This window comes from Chelonia mydas, chromosome 5, assembly GCF_015237465.2.
Source record: "Chelonia mydas isolate rCheMyd1 chromosome 5, rCheMyd1.pri.v2, whole genome shotgun sequence".
Taxonomy (NCBI): domain Eukaryota; kingdom Metazoa; phylum Chordata; order Testudines; family Cheloniidae; genus Chelonia; species Chelonia mydas.
The window spans coordinates 46,553,793-46,575,741 of NC_051245.2; the positions used below are offsets into that span (position 1 = coordinate 46,553,793).

A 21,949-nucleotide genomic window follows, 5' to 3' on the forward strand; every position below is an offset into this window, starting at 1 on the left:
CACACACTGTTAGTTTTTTTGGGTATGGTAGCACCTGTGGTTTCCATCCTTGCCATGTACATACTCTAGGCTGAGGTATTCAAACAATTGTGTTTGAAGATCTATCTTTAATCTTATTTCTAAAACAACAAAGTCATGGAGGGAATATATTACACTGAGGAATTAGTAAAGTGGCTTTTTAAAGCTGAATGAATAATATGGTGGTTTTGTGTATTCACAGGTGTATAAAAATAATTCTTTGGTTTTTATCTCTTTATTGTAGTTAAACGTTAATCTGGAAGAGGCAAAAGCTGATATCCTGAGACTGCATAGTGAAAGGGAACAATATGAAGGCACCATGAAAAAAGCCTTTATGCGTGGTGTGTGTGCACTGAATCTAGAAGCAATGACCATGTTTCAGGGGAAAGAAAGTAAGACAGACCATGGTTAGTATTAAAAGTAAAGTAAAAATATATCCCTGCATGGCATTGCTCACAGTGCCATTTGGATTAGTTTACTCTTTATTTTTAATTTGGGGATTTAAATAGGAGTATGACAACACCAAACTTATCATGGGATCAGCTTTGTTACATGCTTAAAAAAATGCACTGAATATGTAAATTAATTAATTGCACTGTTAAATAATAGAATACCAATTGAAATTTATTAAATATTTTGGATGTTTTTCTACATTTTCATATATATTGTATTCTGTATTGTAATTGAAATCGGTGTATATTATTTTTAATTACAAATATTTGCACTGTAAAAATGATAAACAAAACAAAATAGTATTTTTCAGTTCACCTTATACAAGTACTGTAGTGCAATCTTTGTCGTGAAAGTGCAATTTAGAAATGTAGATTTTTTTTTGTTACATAACTGCACTCAAAAATAAAACAATATGAAACTTCAGAGTCTACAAGTTCACTCAGTCCTATTTCTTGTTCAGCCAATCGCTAAGACAAATAAGTTTGTTTCCATTTACAGGAGATAATGCTGCCCTCTTCTCACTGTCTGGTGACACTGTAAATAAGAACAGGTATTTGCATGGAATTTTTGTAGCCGGCGTTGAAAGGTGATTTACGTGCCAGATATGCTAAAAATTCATAGCCCCTTCATGCTTTGGCCATCACTCCAGAGGACATGCGTCCATGCTGATGACGCTCATTAAAAAAATAATGCGTTAATTAAATTTGTGACTGAACTTCTTGGGGGAGAATTTTATGTCCCCTGCTCTGTTTTACCCACATTCTGCCATATATTTCATGTTATAGCAGTCTCTGATGATGACCCAGCATATGTTCATTTTAAGAATGCTTTCACTGCAGATTTGACAAAACGTAAAGAAGGTACCAATATGAGATTTCTAAAGATAGCTACAGCACTCAACTCAAGATTTAAGAATCTGAAGTGCCTTCCAAAATCTGAGAGGGACGAGGCGTGGAGCATGCTTTCAGAAGTCTTAAAAGACCAACGCTCCAAAACTACAGAACCCAAACCACCAAAAAAGAAAATCAACCTTGTGCTGGTGGAATTTGACTCAGATAATGAAAATGCACAAGTGTCAGTACACACGGTTTTGGATTCTTAACGAGCAGAACCGGCCATCAGTTGGACTCATGTCCCCTGAAATGGTGGTTGAAGCATGAAGGGGACATATGAATATTTAGTGCATCTGGCATGTAAATATCTTGTGATTCCAGCAAGAAAAGTGCCATGAGAACGCATGTTCTCACTGTCAGGTGACATTGTAAACAAGAACTGAGCAGTATTATCTCCTGCAAATGTAAACAAACTTGTTTGTCCGAGCAATTGGCTTAACAAGAAGTAGGACTGAGTGGACTTGCAGGCTCTAAAATTTTGCATTGTTTTATTTTTGAATGCAGGGTTTTATTTGTACATAATTCTACATTTGTAAGTTTAACTTTCAACTACAGTACTTGTATTAGCAAAAGGAAAAGGAGTACTTGTGGCACCTTAGAGACTAACCAATTTATTTGAGCATAAGCTTTCATGAGCTACAGCTCACTTCATCGGATGCATACTGTGGAAAGTGTAGAAGATCTTTTTATACACACAAAGCATGAAAAAATACCTCCCCCCACTCTCCTGCTGGTAATAGTTTATCTAAAGTGACCACTCTCCTTACAATGTGTATGATAATCAAGGTGGGCCATTTCCAGCACAAATCCAGGGTTTAACAAGAACATCTTGGGGGGGGGAGGAAAGATCAAAGGGAAATAGGTTACCTTGCATAATGACTTAGCCACTCCCAGTCTCTATTCAAGCCTAAGTTAATTGTATCCAATTTGCAAATGAATTCCAATTCAGCAGTCTCTCGCTGGAGTCTGGATTTGAAGTTTTTTTGTTGTAATATCGCAACTTTCATGTCTGTAATCGCGTGACCAGAGAGATTGAAGTGTTCTCCGACTGGTTTATGAATGTTATAATTCTTGACATCTGATTTGTGTCCCTGAAAAAGCACAAGATCAAATCCGCATAGACACACGCCTGGAACCCCGACCTGGGATATTCTATCTACTACCCAAGATCCATAAACCTGGAAATCCTGGGCGCCCTATCATCTCAGGCATTGGCACCCTGACAGCAGGATTGTCTGGCTATGTAGACTCCCTCCTCAGGCCCTACGCTACCAGCACTCCCAGCTACCTTCGAGACACCACTGACTTCCTGAGGAAACTACAATCCATCGATGATCTTCCTGATAACACCATCCTGGCCACTATGGATGTAGAAGCCCTCTACACCAACATTCCACACAAAGATGGACTACAAGCCGTCAAGAACACTATCCCCGATAATGTCACGGCAAACCTGGTGGCTGAACTTTGACTTTGTCCTTACCCATAACTATTTTACATCTGGGGACAATGTATACCTTCAAATCAGTGGCACTGCTATGGGTACCCGCATGGCCCCACAGTATGCCAACATTTTTATGGCTGACTTAGAACAACGCTTCCTCAGCTCTCGTCCCCTAACGCCCCTACTCTACTTGTGCTATATTGATGACATCTTCATCATCTGGACCCATGGAAAAGAAGCCCTTGAGGAATCCCACCATGATTTCAACAATTTCCATCCCACCATCAGCCTCAGCCTGGTCCAGTCCACACAAGAGATCCACTTCCTGGACACTACAGTGCTAATAAACAATGGTCACATAAACACCACCCTATACTGGAAACCTACTGACCGCTATTCCTACCTACATGCCTCCAGCTTTCACCCTGACCACACCACACAATCCATTGTCTACAGTCAAGCTCTGCGATACAACTGCATTTGCTCCAACCCCTCAGACAGAGACAAACACCTACAAGATCTCTATCAAGCATTTTTACAACTACAATACCCACCTGCAGAAGTGAAGAAACAGATTGATAGAGCCAGAAGAGTTCCCGGAAGTCACCTACTACAGGACAGGCCTAACAAAGAAAATAACAGAACGCCACTAGCCGTCACCTTCAGCCCCCAACTAAAACCCCTCCAACGCATTATTAAGGATCTACAACCTATCCTGAAGGATGACCCAACACTCTCTCACAAATCTTGGGAGACAGGCCAGTCCTTGCTTACAGACAGCCCCCCAACCTGAAGCAAATACTCACCAGCAACCACATACCACACAACAGAACCACTAACCCAGGAACCTATCCTTGCAACAAAGCCCGTTGCCAACTATGCCACATATCTATTCAGGGGACACCATCACAGGGCCTAATAACATCAGCCACACTATCAGAGGCTCGTTCACCTGCACATCCACCAATGTGATATATGCCATCATGTGCCAGCAATGCCCCTCTGCCATGTACATTGGTCAAACTGGACAGTCTCTATGTAAAAGAATAAATGGACACAAATCAGATGTCAAGAATTATAACATTCATAAACCAGTCGGAGAACACTTCAATCTCTCTGGTCACGCGATTACAGACATGAAAGTTGCGATATTACAACAAAAAAACTTCAAATCCAGACTCCAGTGAGAGACTGTTGAATTGGAATTCATTTGCAAATTGGATACAATTAACTTAGGCTTGAATAGAGACTGGGAGTGGCTAAGTCATTATGCAAGGTAACCTATTTCCCCTTGTTTTTTCCTACCCCCCCACCCCCCCAACGTTCTTGTTAAACCCTGGATTTGTGCTGGAAATGGCCCATCTTGATTATCATACACATTGTAAGGAGAGTGATCACTTTAGATAAGCTATTACCAGCAGGAGAGTGGGCGGAGGTATTTTTTCATGCTTTGTGTGTATAAAAAGATCTTCTACACTTTCCACAGTATGCATCCGATGAAGTGAGCTGTAGCTCACGAAAGCTTATGCTCAAATTGGTTAGTCTCTAAGGTGCCACAAGTACTCCTTTTCTTTTTGCGAATACAGACTAACACGGCTGTTACTCTGATACTTGTATTAGGTCAATTGAAAAATATTATTTCTGTTTTTTATAGTGCAAATGCTTCTAATCAAAAATAAAGTGAGCACTGTACACTGTTTTCTGTGTAGTTGAAATCAATATATTTGAAAATGTAGAAAACATCCAAAAATATTTAAATAAATGGTATTCTATTATTAACCCTGCGATTTAATTTTTTAATCGCGTGATCTTGTTTTTTTTTTTAAAGCAGTTTGACTACTCTGAATGAGTACTAATTGGAATGACAGACATTTAAGTTTTCTAAATTTTCTTAGCTGGGTTATATTTTAACAAAGTTTTTGCAGTTGTAGAACTTGAGAATAAAAGTTTAAGGGCCGCATTAGGTACTTCAACTTTTAGCTTTGTTCCAGAACAGTAGAAAGGGACTATCTCTTGAACACTTGACTATAACACTTCTCTTCTCCTTCTATTCAGCAAGCAATTTTTTTGTTTACTTGTTGGTTAATAAAATTTTGTAGTTCAGTGGGTCTCCCAGTCATTAGTGAGAGGGTATTTACAAATGTACACACCTGTGAGATAGGAAGAGAGAAAACCTCTCTAAAACTATAGCAGGAGGCCAGGCAGGAAGGGGCTGGACAAGATTCGAGGCAGAAGTTCTATAGTGAAGCAGGGAGTGGCAGAATAGCATTAGGGATGACCATATTCCTTTAGGAGGGCAGACTAGATGATAAACAGTGGTCCTTCTGGCTTTATAATCTATGAATTTGAAAGCTTCAAAGACCGTAGGCCAAAAATCAGTGATCAGTTATTTATGCACAACTCTTGTTTTTGAAGACAAGAATCAGCTACAGAAATGACTTTTAAACTGTTTTAATTAAAAACTCCTCCCTTTCCCCTTGGCATGGATGTATGGCACTCAGGTCTGATGGAGATAGGTCTGAAAATCCATCCAAGTTTTATATTTTCTCTCTGTGTATTTGAAAAAAAAAAGAAATCAAAGCATCTGAACTCACGGATGTCATTACAAAAAACACTTCTTAGGTTATTTTTATTTTCTGACATCAGTAGTGATTATTTTATTAACAGAAATGTCCTGCTTATTGACTTGTTTTTTCTAGAAAAATACAAGTTTAAACCAACACATCATAAAAGCAAATATTATGAAATGAATACATATAGGAGAAAATTAAAGTCGTAATGTTAGGTTGTTCTAAAACTTAGTGATGAAAATTTAACTGCCACATGGGGTCACTGTAGTCTATAGAATGATCAAAATCTCTAAGCACTACCAATAGTGAAAATTTCAGCTTTGTGAATCTACTTTTAGAGAGGGCAAGGAAGTCAATAAATAAAAACCATATTCCTGCTTGCTGTTTTAAAGAAACTGTGTGTTCTGAAAGAAAAGAACAAAACCGGAAAAGGTACTGGACTCCGTTCTCCCTGACCTCTGCTTTGTGCAGAGTGTTGGGAGCTGGTTATGGCTCCCTGAATCTGTAGCAGGCCAGTTCTCATGTGAGTTAGTTACTTTACCCTACTGATGCAGTGTCCCTAAGTGATCTTACACCAGTACAGCAGGGCTCCAACATGCCACCTCCTTTTGTTGCCATGCTCCCTACACCAAGGTTGGGGTGGGGCACCTAACATAGTAGCCCCTCTGCCTAGGGAATTCTCCATTGGCAAGTTATGTCCAGAATTCTACCTATTTGCATCACCTGACCAGCACCAAGGGGTTGGGGTGTAACAGAGGATCTGGCCCATGGTATTTGCAAGCTTCTGAGAGAGGGATTCAAATAGAGGAGAGAGAAATAAAACCCTATGTAATAATAGACTGATCCTTTTAATAAGATTATATACAAATCCCAAAGGAACAGAAAGGTTTTACTGTGACTCATCTTCTCTCTTTAAGGCTTGCTAGTGTTCATTGGGTTTACCAGGTTCTGTGCTTGTTGCTTTAATCTGTGTTTCTAATAATAGATCCAGTAAATAGGAGAGAAGATCCTGGAACTAATGCCACTGGAAGGCTCCCTCCTTCCCAATTTGATCCTCCATCACCACCCCCTCCAACAGCAGCCACTGTTTCACAAGAGGAAATTGTACGTACTATAGCAGGAATAGAATTTAAAAAATGTGGTGGTAGTAAAAGTTTATTCATTAAGTTATTTAGGCATCAGATTTTTTCATTGAACAAATTGAATAGCTCCTACACTGAGAGAACTTTCAGTAATGTTTTTGCACTTGGATAATTTACAAATAGCTTCTTTTTAAAATGTCAAACTTAGTTACTTTGGAGACATAAGTACTTATATATAACAGCATGTACTATAGTATAAAACACTATATGCACACGGTTGTTGGGTTACGGTTGCTATGTTGTTTTTTCAGAAAGTTCTAATTTTGTAAGTAGAAAATTTGTAAACTAGTTACTTAAGATAAAGAAGGTCACTATCTGAAGCAGAATCTGCTTTCCAAGGTACCTTTGTGGAAAACAGTTGCTGAGACTTGTTTGGAAAAAATAGCTGAACTTGATTTCGATTGAGAAAATAGAATTTTACATTAATTTAAAGGCTAATTTTCAGAAATGTATTATTTACAATGGACAGTGCCAACTTGGAATCTAGTCATTTTCAAAACCTGAATTAAAAATAGTTTCAGGTACTACATCTGCCCTTAGATCCCACTGACAATTTGTGATGTTTACAGTTACATTTTTCCATTTTATTAAAGACCCGCCCACGCAGGGGAAACAGTGAAATTGACTACACACAAAATAGCCAAACTGAAAAAATGTCAACATTTTTTCCTTCTGATCTTTGTTACAGAATCTTGGATATTACTCAGATCTCTGTAGGTACCCAACTTTCTGACAATGTGTTGGTTTTTAAGTTGAGTGTGACTCTGTTTAGCTTTATGAGTACAGAATCTGTAAAGAATAAAATTCAGCAGTTAACTGAAGTGTCAGACTAATCAAATAATAAAACTGCATTTTCAGTAAAGAATTAAGTATGATCCAAACTACAGTTCTCATTCCTCTATAAAACCCTTTGATTTATTTACAGTTTTCATCCCATCTGGGCCACGCAAGTACTTCTCAGACCAGATTAGAATCAAATTCTCCAGTAATAGTCGCTAGTGCAGCTGTAGGATCTGGCATTACATCCGCTCAAAAACTGGTAACAAACTAGAATTAATTGATTAATATTTGAAGTCATTGTAGGTATTACAGTCTGTCTTGGTTCCTTTCTTACTGTGAGTATTTGGGGTAACATACAGAAGTATGAAGTGGAGGCGTTTGTCCAAGAGTTTAGGTAAAGGCCTGGAGAGAAACTTGAAAATGCATCAGTTCATTTTAAATGGATTATTTGTTGTATATTAAATTAAGTTAAAAATGGGGAAGGCTTTTAGGAAAAGAAATGTGTGGGGTTAGGAAATAAAATGGATGATGTGAGAGGAAACATTTGTGCAGAATTATATACAGCACATCATGAGCAATTAACATTTCAACAGCTGAAAGGTTGGGTTTGGGTTTTTTTAAACAAATCTGCCTCGCTTTATCTTACTAATTGAAATCTGTTCCTCATTCCCTCCTCTGCTCTTGCATCTAACTGACTCCTTTTTGTTTCTCTTCCTCCTCCATCTTCTCTGTTGCTAAGCTCACTCCTATCTGGCAGTTTGCTCCCAGTACTTCTCTGGGGAAGGATGGAAGATTGAAAAATTGCAGTGCCTCAGTTTCATTATGTGTAACCTTTTTGGTGCCTGGTACATTATTGATTCAAGGATCCTGCTGGGCTGATGTGGGTGCCGACAGCTGTCACTAGCTTGCAGCCAGAAAGTAAAGCTACAATTGTTCCATATTGCTAGATTTGTCAAAAAAGCTGACAAAGAGGGCCCTTTCATGATCGAGGTTTGCTACGCTTCAGCACAATAGCCATTAACCACATCACCGTACTTGCTAGTATCATGATAAATGTAGCATTGCCTTTATATAGAATGGGAAATACCATGGTAAATGTAACTGCAGGTAATAAATACCCAATTTTTAATTGTGCCCACTGTATGGAATCTGTTCTATACCATTATGGACTCTAGTTTACCTACAGTACCCATAAATTCTATTCATATATGTAGCTAATAAACCAAAGCAGCTGCCTGGTTGCATTGTAAATACCGTGTGTAGGCATCTCTACTAATGTGTCTTGTTTGTTCATAGCCTGTAGCAAGAGTAGTGACATCTGCTCAGCAGAAGGCAGGAAGAACAATCACTGCTCGAATCACAGGCCGATCTGATTTGGGACAAAAGAACAGAATTTGTAGTAGTTTAGCTGTAATGGGAGTCTCCCCACCCATGAGTTCAGTTGTTGTAGAAAAGCATCATCCAGTCACTCAGGTAAGTCCAACTGATATTAGGGTAATAATTGCCTTGTTACACCATGTCTACGAGTAGTTTAAAAGCTCGTCGGGGTGGGGCGGTCTCATCTTTGTTTTAACAGGTACGTGTGAGCGCTATTAGAGTAAATAAGCAATATTTTTTTTTCTGGTGGGTGTGTTCTAGCAACAAAGATTCACGTCAAAGTGATGAGGGCTGGAAATGAATAATCCCACTTAAACTCTACCCTCATTTCCCCCTTCTGGTTGTAATAATAGGTTTGATAGGTTTAGAAGCCTTTGTTGGTTCATTGTACATCTACTGCTGTCAGTGCCCTCTGCACAACGGAGGTTAAATAGCTTTTTGGAAGCAATGCTTCCTCAGTCATTGTGGAGCTAGACCTTGAGCATGAACTTGATTTAATGAGTGAGAAATGTGGGTGGGCCAAAAGCAGTAGTGACAGGATGTACTGACTTAAAGCATGTATCACTTTTCTTAATATCATGCCCCAACCAAACCACTGTGTGGATGGCAACAAAGTCGTTCCGTGTCCGTCCCCCCACCCCCGCGTTTTGCTGTACTTGATTCTTACTACTCCCTTCCCCACCGCGCATGCATCCTTTCCTATGCAGTGTGTTGTGTGATGGTGAATTGAATGACTATAGCAATAGGATATTGGATAGCCAATATACACCAAGGAAAGAGGGTTTCGAGCAGTGGCTTTATTAGCATAAAGAGATCATTCTAAGTCGTTTGTACAGCTAATAGGCTGACCACCATCAGAGCAAGAGCCTTTGATCACTTGGATGTATATGAAGGAGGAATCTAGCTGAAGATGTTAGCTTTAACCTGTGAAGTCCTAAGTGGTTTGGGTCTGGTTACATGAAAGATCACCTGCCTCCTGGGGTGATACTGCCATAACAGCTCAGCAGATGTGCTTGAGCTTCCTTGATATAAGCAGCTGGGGTTGCCAACAGAACACTTCCTCAACTCTACATTGGTTTTCCAGGACAATTTTCCATTGGTTTTGGTTCACCAGAGCCTGGATTTAACCTTCTAGCATGTGGCAAGACATCTTTTCCAGGGGCTTTTGGGAAAGATACAGGTTCGTAAGCAGTGGTGGTCTGTGCCCTGGGCAGGGATGAAAGTAAGACGGCATCGGTAAAAAGTAGCTGCCCATACTGCTGACTTTAAAGCGCTGCTGCAGCAGCCCTTTAACATCGCTGCCCCTTTTGCGCCCCTCATCGATGGCCCTGCTGGGTCCCTACCGGCAGGGCCGCCAAGGTGGGGGCGCAAAAGGGGCAGTGATGTTAAAGCACTGCCGTGGCAGCGCTTTAATGTTGTTGCCCCTTTGGTCCCCTGCTGATGGGGAAGGGAGAGGAGGGAGGCAAAAGAAGTAGCTACCCTGGGGCTGCGAATTAAAAGGGCCCGCAGCGGCAGCCAGAGCCCTGGGCCCTTTAAATGGCCGCTGGAGCCCCAGGCAGCGCGGGCTGGGGGATGCTGACCCCAGCCCCGCCCATTCCAGGGGGGCCAGAGCTGGCCCCATACCAGTAAGAGCTCCATTTTACTTTCGGCCCTGGGGCTCCTGAGGCATGCTGTAAGCTTTATTTTTCTGACGGCGAGGACTGGATGCAGATTGTATGACTATACGGACACTCAAACTGTTAGACTGTTTGCAGAGGTGTTAAATATGAGCTGGCTAGAGCTTGGAAAAGGAATTTAAAAAGGGGCAGGGGATGAGAGCAAATTTGGAAGGCACGTGCACCCTCTGTTCAGCCTCAAACTAGAAAAGGAAACTAGGCCCCCTTGAAGCTCTCTGAACCAGGGGATGTTTCAGGCCTTTGTCACACATACCTTACCACTTGTCATGTACATTTGGCAATAAATACATAATGCTGCATCAGCTGTCATGAAGTGCTTTTCTGATTGAATTAATCTTTGGCAATGGAAAGATTCTGGCTGGAGAGTAGTTAAGTGTGATTAAAATGAGAATGACCATAGTTACTGCAACAGGGAGGCCATCTGCCTTGTAGCAAAACAGCCTTAAGCCTTGTAAGGAAACTCCTGTGATGGAAATGTAACTGTCTTCTTACCAAAGGGTAACTGACATCTGAATATTTCCTTAGGAGGAAGCCATCTTGATTTATTCAGAAACTGTCCTAACTTTAAAGGAATGTTGCTGTAAACAACCTAAATCGGACCACAACAGAATAACTTAGAAAAAGATCAGACTGTTTAATTCAAGCACTTTGGTTAAGCTAATTACTGAAGCTTAGTGCTGTTGTCTGCACTGTTTATTAAAAGCTTCCATCTGCACAAATAAGAGAACTTTTTTTTTATTTTGAAAAGAGTTAAAGCATAGATAGTGATGAATAGCCAAGAGCTAAGAGAAAGTGAGGTCAGTAACCTGTATTACTCTCCATCCATCACTGGTTGGTTCTTCTCTGTTTTAGGTTCAGGTTCACTGCATTCCAGCTAACTTAATGGGGAATTCAGTTTCTAGGAGTACTCTTTAAAATGTTCATAGTAAGATGTATCTTATTTTATTTTTCAGCAAACTATATCCCAAGCCACTGCTGCTAAATACTCTCGAACTGTGCACCATGCTTCTAATGCCACCAGTGTGAGACCTACTGGACATGGTGGACGAACACCTCATAGCCAGGCTCATACTAACATTCAGTCAATAAAAGTTGTGGACTAAGGAGTATTTTGAAAGGCCTGAATTTTTCCTTCCAGGTGCAGAGTTTTACCAAGTGGCAGAGTAAAGCTCTTCCCAATGTTTCCAGACTGATGTAACAAGGCTCAAGGATACATCATGTTTTTACCTTTTAAAAATCAAATTGTAGACATATTCAAATGTTGAGGAGGAAAAATAGCAATTTGACTCTGCACTGTAGTTCTCTGTAAGTGCAAGCTATGTCTATTTGAGAACCTATTTTATTACATGTATATTTAAGGTAGCTGTTGAATACGGTTTTTAATAAAGGATCAAAATCGATGTTTGTCCAGGGTTTTTTATATAAAATGTTAATTACAAGTAGGTTTAAGTTTTTTTTTAAAAAACTGAACTGGATTCAGTCACCGACTGAAAGACTTAAGATTGTGTAGTACTGTAACATATAAAATTAGGTGTGCGGATTAATGCTAGGGAAAGAGTATGAAGGTAACTTTAGCTAACATAGATCTAAGATAGTACAAGGAGAAAAATTATTCACCATAGCAGCGTCCTAGCTGTTTCCATGAGTATTGGGATTCCTTCCATTTTTAAGACCAAACCAATGGATTGTTTCAGCTCATGTTACAACATAGTCACTGTTCATCTAAGGTGTTAGAGGAAGGGAACCTGGTCCTACTCTCTTGCACAGGTGCAATGCCCAGGACTGCAGAATTTGTTTTATTACCACCTTTACCAAAGCAACCATCAGGCTTGCTGGAGATTTTTTTCCCCCCAGATGAGTGCAACTAGAAAAGAATAAGTTTCAATTTTGTCATTAGAATTTAATAAACGAAAAAATTACCAGATGAACAGATACTTTAAATGAACAAGTCAAGCATCTTCTGCAGAACCAAATGTAAATTGTTTGTTAAAACAGCCCAATGGTACTCGCAACAAATGTTCAGTGCTCTGATTCTAGAGAAAAGCTACCATCAAGTATTACAGTAAAATATTAATTCCCAAATAACAAAACTTGGTTTTTTGGAAAAGGAACAGTACAGATGCATCCACGAGCTGTTTACAAGAGTAATCTGTATATAGTGTTGGATCCTTTTGTTGGATAAGTTTATTCCTAGTATGAGGCACCTGCCCATGTTATATTGAAGTTGTATCTTGTATTTTTGTCCTGTATAATCAAAAAATGTTAAGAATAAATATCCACCCAAGTCATGTCATTAAACAAGTCAAAGCCAGTCAAAACAGGAAACAGTGATCCTCTTCGCAATTTACTTTAAAATGAGCTAAATCTCAAATTTAGGCTGGGTGCTGGCCTATTATGGAAAAGGTGTTGATTATTTATCCACATAATCCTCACTTATGAAACACAAGTGATCTGCTTTCTAGCAGACAGGAACTATATTCAGTATTAAGCACAAACTGGTTTAAGTGCAGTTCCAATATGGAATTAGTGTATTAGTCTAAGTCACATACACAAACATTGTAGCATGTTCTCTCACTTGGCAGGATAGTCACAAATTAACATTCGTGTAATTGTAGTGGTCATTCTCTGCCATAAAAAATTCAATTAAAATTACTGTGTAATTTCTTTCAAAGATGAACTGTCAGAAAAAGGCAGAGTCTGGAACTAACCAAATTAATAACTTAGGTATAGAAGTTTGTAGCACTAATAAATAGAGCTTTGAAAAACTTCATAGATGGTGAGCTACGTTTTGCAAATACAGTAGAACCTCAGAGTTATGAACTGACCAGTCACCCACACACCTCATTTAGAACCAGAAGTAGACAATCAGGCAGAAACAGAGATGAAAAAAAAAAAACAAGTACAGTACTGTGTTAAATGTATAAACTACTAAAAAAAAATAAAGGAAAGCAGTATTTTTCTTCTGCATAGTAAAGTTTCAAAGCTGTATCAAGTCAATGTTTAGTTGTAAACTTTTGAAAGAACAAAATGTTTTGTTCAGAGTTACGAACAACCTCCATTCCCGAGGTGTTCATAACTCTGAGGTTCTATTGTAAGATCTTTTCTGGAAAGAGTATTTACAAATGATTTTCCATCTGGAACGTAGTCCATAGCCTATGACAGCTTCTGTTAAAGAATTCATGAAACTGCACATTTCCTCGAATCCATCTCTGGGCTCATTTCAGCTCTGATTTTATCTGTGAAGAAAGGAGGAAAAATGCTCTTACTAGACAGGCATTGCTCCTTCCCAGGCCCGTGTCAGGTATGCCACTACACTTGGAAGTGCGTTTGTTGTAAAACAGGTCTGTCCATCTCCCCACCCCCAACCCTGAAGTAATTGTAATAGTTTCCTCTGCCCAGTCAAGCCCAAAATCCCCATAACTACAGATCTAGTAGGGAGCCTTGTTCTTTTTGCAGGACTGCACTTATGGAGCATCTCCCCCACATAGCTTTGTCTTGCATATTAAACAACAGCTTACCAGCTACTTGTTGAAATCCTACATGCACCAGATCTTCATATATATATTTGACTGGATTCTGGTGAGCCAGCAATACACCATGTAACCAGATGAGCAGCATTCGGTGTCCATGTTCCTTATAGCTCTTTTTTCCTATGCAATATACAACATACATGTCTGTGCCATCTGCTTGGAGTAAAAAACCCTGTTGTCCCAGCTGCTTTTGTAAAAGATCCCAGTTTGTACGGCATTCCTCCAACTCTACTCACGCACTTATTTCCTTTCTGTCCTATAAGCAAGATGGAAACTAAGACTTCCAAAGGTGAAAGACTAGTTTTCACTCTAAAGCGAACGGAAAAATCAAGGTTAATGGTTCTTAAAATAAATTTATTCCTTTAACTTGTGTTAATGTATGGAAATACACCATGGTGTACTAGCAAAGAATGCAGTATGTGCTGCAGAAATAGTGAACTGTCAACACTATATGGTTCTTTCCTAAAAAAATATGGAGAGATTGTCAGCAGTCCCTGAGGATTCTGAAGCAGGTGCATGAGTGAGGTCTCTCAGGATGTGTTAACATGAAATTTATTTAAATTCACAATTGAAGTTAATTTAAAAAAAATCAGATAAAATAGCATGAATTTGATTTGAGTGAAATGACCCTATTTGACCAAGGAAATAATGTGTAGCTGTGAACCCATATGTCAAAAACCAGGTTAGAGTTGACTATAACTCCCAGCAGCCATGTCTTCACCTAAGCTATTTATATACTTCTGTACCTGATCAGTGCATTTTGTTACCTGTCCACTGTTCTTCAATGGCTTTAATTTGCTCCTCTGTAAACTTCCAGAACAAGGCCAGCGTCTTCCACTCTTGGGGTTTTAACTGATTGTAAGCCAGATTCCAGAGGCAGTAACGGATTTGCTTAGTCTGTGCACTGTGATCCTGTTTGAAGACTAGACTAAAATCTGGTGCATCAACATGGTTTTCTAGATGTTCCTAAAAAGAAAACAAAAGATGTTAAATAAGCTGCACAAATTTTAACTACAGATTCAGAAACAATAGTGAACATTTGTACTTGGCTACCCTGGCAGTTAAACCACGTTCAGCTGTGGACTTTGACATCCATTGTCAGCAACAGGTAATTTTCTTAGTGTAGACAAAATAAAGAGTACCCTGTTACCACAGTTTGGCTAGCCGAGCTGTAAGCGGGGGGGGGGGGGGGGGGAATCCCTTTTCCCCATTGCTTAGGGCAACTGCAACTAATCTCAAAACATGGCTGAGCAAAATTAACTGTAGAGTGGACAGGACCTAAAGCCTGTTGTTGTAAGAGTTAAAATGTAATATATTAAGATACTTGTCAAATTAAATGCTGATTTCACCAGCAATCTTGATATAGATTTACTGTTAATATGCTTTTGTAGGTAGGCCCTGTCTATGCTACCGAAATGATCATTTTTAAACATAATTGTGACTAAGCCACATAAGATGTTTTCTGTTGCCTCTGTGGACAGAAAAAACATGTGCAAGCCATGTTTTATGGTCTGTCTACATTAGGCTTTGTCAAATTTCCTACCACTGGCTCAATGTCCTTAGTGAGGGCACTAGCATAGACAGTGCGCTGGTTGCTGGCAAGTTAACCACAGCAACGTGTAGACTGTCTCTCACAGTTAGATGACATGGTTAGAAGCAGAACACAGTGGATCCTTGGAGCCCTTACTTCATTGAGGCTCTTACTAATGGAGCAGCACCAGTGGAGAATCTTGGAAGGGTGGGGGGAAAACAATGGAGTTTTATCATTGACATCAAAGGGCCAGAATTGTACCTCTATTGCAGACATCTTGTAAGGCCCCAATTCAGCAAAGCATCTAAGCCTGTCAGTTCAATGGGACTAAAGTATGTGCTTAACTCTGCTCATAATGGGAGTGGGATGAATATTTTAAACCCCAGAACAGTGTGCCAGGAGAATAAGATGATAGCTGTCTAAAGCATCCGAAGTATGGCTTTGGATTGTAGGACATTTTAATTTAATAAAAGTGTTGTTCTAAAATAATGGTTCAAAACAATATAGTTAGAATATTGTAACACCACCACTTGTTTATTTCCTAGCAGCTTATGTTCCATACTAGTAATATTTTTGCTACTCCAGCGCCCTTGCCCATCTGTATTGAGATACTTAGCTACAGATAACGTGGTAGAAAATAAAACCATAGTGCTTCTAACATCTGTTCAACTGTTTCACAAAAACACCTGCTTATACATCTTTTCTTTTCCTCAGACAGTTAAGTAAATGTATCGAAAGGAGTATTCCTTAGTGCTATCTCAGTGGTCATATTTTCTCCAGGAATGAATAGCCTGACCTCCACTTCCCTTTTAAGCTGAAAGGAATAATAATGTACCTGACAACAATTCCAGCTGGACCAAACCCCATCAGACACACACACAAGCTGTGTAGTCCGTGGACTTGTTTTCCCCAAGAACTCTGCTTTACCTGCACTGGTTCCCTGCAGCATTAATTATCAGGAAATATGAAGGAAAGACAAGTAATGTATCTGTGCAATAGCTTAGCAATGATAAGCAGAGGTAAAGCAGAGAAAAGATTGCAGAGTTACACACTGAAGTATAACAAGGAGGCAGGCAACTGCATGTCTCTCTCAAGTCTATTTATATTTCCAAGGAACTAGTAAGAACCAACAAACATTGTCAAAAGGCAGGTGGTTCCATTGTCTGACCGGGTGTGTGTATTGTAAGTAGTAATATAAGTCCACTTGCTGATACTTATCTAATGGTGGGCCTCTCAGCCAGAGGAAATGTCTCACTGGATGCCAGGAAAGGAAGGCTGGTCAGGTGAGAATGCTGTGAGAGACACATTAACTGAACTGAAGCTTAGTTAATGCTTTTGGCTGGTTGCTTTTTTTTAAAATAGGTGGGGCTTGATTTTCAGAGGCGCAGCCTGGATCTGGAACAGCCTGGCTCCTGGGACTTCATGGAACAATTTGAAGTTTGGTTAATGTTGTCACCTCTGCAGTTTTTTCCATGTGTTAGTGCCTGGGGCAGAGAGGGGAAGGGATATGCCCAAGGCCTCACAGTTAGTTAGAGGCAAAACCTGGACTAGAACTCTGGACTCTCCAATCCTGCACTCACTCTTCTGAATTTTGTAAATGGTAGGTGACACTTGGTGATAGGCAAGAAGGAAACCAGCTGAGGCAGAAGGGGCTTTAAATCTGGTTAGAATCGGCTTCTTCAGCTACTGGCCCCTTTGGAAAGAGAGAGCTGTTTCGTACCTGTTTCAAGGTGTAATGCCTTTCTGCTTTAATAATCATATCAACAACGAGGGCATGGTTGCTCCTGGATGCGACAGCCAGCGCAGTTTTTCCTTGCTGAAAACAGAGACCGTGAGTTACAGCATGTGTCCAGGAGACAGGGGCAGAATAGCAAGAATCTAGAGTCTGTTTACTGAGCCCTGACATTTGCAAAAAAAATATTTCAATATAATTTTATGCCTCCAGAGTGACAGTATGTCACTGTCGTTGCTCTGGGTGAACTGGAGCCCTTTAGTTCAGTGCATTCCAGACTGCAAATGGACGAGTAGAGCATTTCAGATATTTGTGGTTACTAAGGTAGGGATGAGAAGCCCCTAGCATAAGAACAAGTTTCTGTCCCAGACCCTAGTATATTGCTGCTGCTCACCTCTCATTCTCTATTGTGTACTCTAGCCTGTAAAGGACATGGGCTGTTTGAATACAGGGTGGAGCAACTTCTTGGCAGGTTAACTAGGAGGTGGTGCTCAGTGTCTGGTACAGCCACCAAAACACATAAGAACCACTGCTTTAATTCCAGCCACAGAGCACTATTTAATCTATATGAATACATCTCTCCTACTAACAGTTCAAAGCCATGTAAATGCTTCTGTGACTTTACTGGTTTATCTCTGTAATCCTTTTTTGTCACTGGATTTGCACGGAGCTCAGCCGCCCTACATATAAGTATTCTAGATATTTTCCACCTATTAAGGTGTAGGTGATCTTTCACATTAGGACTGAAAGAAATCAGCCTCTAATTAGAGGGCTCAGAAATTAAATTACAAAGCACTTTAACACTCCAGCTATTATAAAGTTCGCTAATATATACCTTCTGAATTCCAGCTCCATTCAAGGTCATTATAATTAGCCCATTTGGGAGCCCAGGAATTTACATTTCACAAAATCCTCATCAGAGAGAGAACATTCTACATAAAAGAAAAGACAAAGGGCCTAAAGAACTTACTGGAACCCACATCTGCCTGGTCGCTCCCCATTCACATGAGAGCAATCCTGCCTTCTCTAATATATATTCATGCCATTAGGACTCCTGTTGCTATACTCAGTAAGTTACATGACATCCTGACAAATGGGGGGTTTTTTTTCCTGGCCACTGAAGAGTCCAATAACCAAGGTAGAATTTTAATGAATCTGGAGAAAGAAACAGGGCCAAACGGAGCATCCTCTGTGCACTAAGAAGCAACAACACGCATCTAGGAGCAGCCCGTCACCTTTCTAGCCACAAAAATTGAAGACTCAAGATGTGGGAGGGGAGAAAGGCCTGGCAACAACACAAGATCAATCCAAGCAGGCTGCCTTTTCCCTAACACAGCGATGGGAGTGCCCCTGACCCACTCACCCCATTCCAAACCAATCCGGTCCCAAAACTCCCATATCTGCCAATGTCCCCAACCACTTAACCTGTCCAGCCCACAGACAGGGAAGCTGCTAGCCCAAGAACTAACAGTAGTGCAGCTGGAGAGACAATTTGTGAGGCTCCTTCTACACTACTCTGTAGCCCACTGCCAAGGAGCACTTCTAGTCTTCTGGGTGTAACCTGGCCCAGAAGGATATGGGTATGTAATGCTGAAGTGGGCATGAAATATGTATTTTCAGTGTTCGCCTTCTTACCTGTACCTTTAAAGCACTGTGATCTCTCAGGTGGCGAAGGCCTTGTCTGCAATGGGCCAGGGATTGTGTTACCCAAACAGGGTTTAATCTTGGTTTAAGCCTAATATGGTAACCACAATTCTTGGCTCAGGGTAGACAGACTGCAGGCTGATTGAACGTGAAGACTACATCTCATACCAGTATCTTACCGCAGCCCCACAGAACACATCAGCCATGTAATCCTCCCTCTGAGTCATGGGTCTCTTCTCACATGGGGAACAAATGGCTTTTGTAGAATCAATATTGGCTTTTTATTTTTCTGCTAAGCTGCATCAGTTTCAGACTCAGTCAGGGCAGCTTTACGTAAGGAAATAACTTGTACTGTCAACAATTCGGTTTATTCTTAATTTTTGAAAAAGCTACTGAAGAGCTATATTTGCTTGCCAGAAACTACAGGGCCCTACAGCTGGCAGCGTATCCAGCTCAATCACCAAATTAATAACAGGGCAAGAAAACACTTGATGCTTTTTGCTTATTATGGTATTTCTCATAGACTGTTATGGCGTTTATACAAATCATTACAAATTATGGCTCTGTTTTTCCAAAGCGGTCTCTAATGAAGACGTGGCTTGGGGCACCAGAGCAATGTAAGCAGGCACAACTCCACTGAAGTTAATAGAGAAGCACATGCCTTTACTGGCAGCGAACCTGGCTCCAGATGTGGAGCTATTACATCTGCAAACTGTTATTCTGTCCTGTTAGTCTTATGTTTTTCCATCAGTGCTCTTTGATAACAGAGTAGGCCTTTGCTGTGTGTTTTTCAGTGGATTCAGTTTTGAAGTACATTGGTTCTTCTTCGAGTGCTTGCTCATATCGATTCCAATTAGGTGTGTGCGTGCCGCGTGCACGATCATCGGAAGATTTTTACCCTAGCAACACTCGGTGTGTCGGCTGAGGCGCCCCCTGGAGTGGCGCCTTCATGGTGCCGGATATATGCCCCAACCGACCTAGTGCCCCCTCCGTTCCTTCTTACCGCCCGTGACTGTCGTTGGAACTGTGGAGCGCAGCGTAGCTGATCGCTACTCTCCCTAGCTTCCTCTCTTAGTACCTGTTAATAGTTGTAATTAGTTGTTAACAGTTGTTAGTAGTTAGATTAGTGTACTTAGTAGGGTGGAGCGGGGTCTAATACCCTCTCCCCCGTCCCGGTACCGGGGCCCATGCCGGGGTCTCCAGGCTTCAACCCTGCTTGGCTTGCCTGAAGCCGATGCCAAAGGTGTCTGGGGGAATCTTGCCTAAGGTGTCTGGGGGAATCCCACCAAGCGGACAAGTGCCGCATTTGCAAAGCCTTCAAGCCGAGGACCAAAAAGGAGCAGGACTTTAGACTCAAGCAGCTCCTTATGGAGGCAGCACTTAGCCCGGTCCCGTCCTCCGCGCACCGGGACTCGGCGGCGTCTTCGGTGCGGAGTGCCCCTGCGGCACCGACTGGTCCGGCACCGCGTTCGCACTCTGCTAAAGACTCGCGGCGTCAGGCCCCCCTGGCACCTCCACCACCGCGGCGCCGGCCCCTGTGTCCGGGCCAGAAGAAGAAGCAGCCCAAACAGGTGCCGACTGCTTCTTCTTTGTCAGTTCAACAGCCACTGACACTTCCCGCACCGCAGCCGGAGCAGCGTCCATTGCTGGAGCGCACAGGACAAGTAACGGCTCCTGCACCGTCAACTCCAGTGCTGCAAGAGCTGTCGAGTCCAGTGCATGTTAGCTCCCCGGTGCACACCACGGTCAAGCTAAGGCTGCCCTCCACGCCGGGGACCTTCTCTACAGCGCGGGACTTGATTGCGCTCACAGAGCCGACTCCGCTGCAGCCAGCGGCACCTCCAGTGCAGGCGGTGCCGTCGAAGAGAAAACCATCCCTGATACGACCGCCGTCACTGAGTGAAGCAGGGCAGCACCGGTCCTGGTCCTGATCTTGGTCCCGGCACCTTTCACAGCACTGCTTGCAGTCCCGGCACTGATCCCGTTCTCGGCGCCAGTCATACTCGCGACGCCGCTCCGGCTGGCGAAGATCCGAATCACGGTATGGCTGGTTCCAATCGGACTCTCGGCACCGCTCCTGGTACCAATCAGAGCGGTGCTCGACCCGGAGCCGATCCCAGAGCTGGTCTTGTCGAAGGTCACCGTCGAGATCCAGATCAGGCTCCCGGTACCGATACGACCGCAGGCACCAACTGACATCTTGGTATCGTTCTACATCTCGCCACCGGTCCCTGGCACCACGGCACCGTACAGCACCGGGAGACTCTGCGCCAACACGTTCGGTACTGCCTTGGCCATCTCGCTCCGCCTCCACGTTGTCATGCTCACAAGGTGGCCACCACGCCCAGGACCAGGGTGAGGACGGTGCAGGACAGTGGCTGGACGAAGGCCAGGACCTGAGTCAGGGACCTCCACAGTGGTCTTTTTGGACCCCCTGGGCATACCATCAGGCCCAAGGAGTTCCTTCGGGGGCTTCCTGTTCCGCCCCTTTGGAGCCCCGAGTACTGGAGGCCACTGTGTCTCGCCCCACCCCCCCAGAGGGTTCTGAGGGGACTGCTCCAGCGCCAACACAGGCCCACGCCCCTAGCGTGGTGAACCTTGGGCAACAAAGTTCCTCCACATGAGGACCCCATGCAGGATCCCTTAGTCCCGGGGGTATCTTCCTCGTCCTCGCCTGATAAGGCAGTGGCAGGGACTACAGTTTCAGGCCCTCCTCCTAGGGACCTCCACGTCCACCAGGAGCTGCTCCGCAGGGTGGCGCGCAATATGAACCTCCAGGTAGAGGAGGTGGTGGAGGTAGAGGACCCGGTGGTCGACATTCTGTCTGTGGAGGGACCGTCCAGGGTGGCCCTCCCAGTCATACGGACTATACAGGCCAATGCCAAGACAATCTGGCAATTGCCAGCCTCTATTCCACCTACAGCCAAGGGGGTGGAAAGGAAGTACTTTGTCCCCTCAAAGGAGTACGAGTACCTCTACATGCACCCCCAACCGTGTTCCCTTGTCGTGGCTTCGGTCAACGAGAAGGAACGGCACTGTCAGCAGGCCCTGGCACCCAAATCAAAGGATGCGAGATGCCTACACTTGTTTGGGCGCAAGGTGTACTCAGCCGGAGGCTTGCAGCTCAGGGTGGCCAACCAGCAGGCATTCCTGAGCAGA

General features: G+C 42.4%; 2 protein-coding genes across 19 annotated transcripts in view; one reads left to right on the top strand and one right to left on the bottom strand.

Annotated features, from left to right (window-relative positions):
• Positions 1 to 11,751, top strand: part of POC5 (POC5 centriolar protein) — a 47,557-nt gene extending 35,806 nt beyond the window's left edge. For 7 of the 10 annotated variants that reach the window (XM_037902993.2, XM_037902996.2, XM_043547174.1 and 4 more), the window contains 5 exons: positions 263 to 425; positions 6,364 to 6,482; positions 7,446 to 7,559; positions 8,597 to 8,773; positions 11,307 to 11,751. In XM_037902993.2, the coding sequence (XP_037758921.1) occupies positions 263 to 425; positions 6,364 to 6,482; positions 7,446 to 7,559; positions 8,597 to 8,773; positions 11,307 to 11,456 (723 nt within the window). In that variant the 3' untranslated portion in view covers positions 11,457 to 11,751. The remainder of the gene's footprint in view (positions 1 to 262; positions 426 to 6,363; positions 6,483 to 7,445; positions 7,560 to 8,596; positions 8,774 to 11,306) is intronic. The other 3 variants (XM_043547176.1, XM_043547173.1, XM_043547175.1) reach the window with 2 other exon arrangements.
• Positions 11,752 to 12,232: 481 nt separating this feature from the next.
• ANKDD1B (ankyrin repeat and death domain containing 1B) overlaps positions 12,233 to 21,949 on the bottom strand; it is a 49,973-nt gene continuing 40,256 nt past the window's right edge. For 7 of the 9 annotated variants that reach the window (XM_043547178.1, XM_037903003.2, XM_037903000.2 and 4 more), the window contains 4 exons: positions 17,135 to 17,230; positions 14,651 to 14,849; positions 13,872 to 14,003; positions 12,233 to 13,589 (listed from right to left, as the gene is read on the bottom strand). In XM_043547178.1, the coding sequence (XP_043403113.1) occupies positions 13,531 to 13,589; positions 13,872 to 14,003; positions 14,651 to 14,849; positions 17,135 to 17,230 (486 nt within the window). In that variant the 3' untranslated portion in view covers positions 12,233 to 13,530. Of the gene's footprint in view, positions 13,590 to 13,871; positions 14,193 to 14,650; positions 14,850 to 17,134; positions 17,231 to 21,949 lie in introns of all 9 variants that reach the window. The other 2 variants (XR_005225976.2, XM_037902999.2) reach the window with 2 other exon arrangements.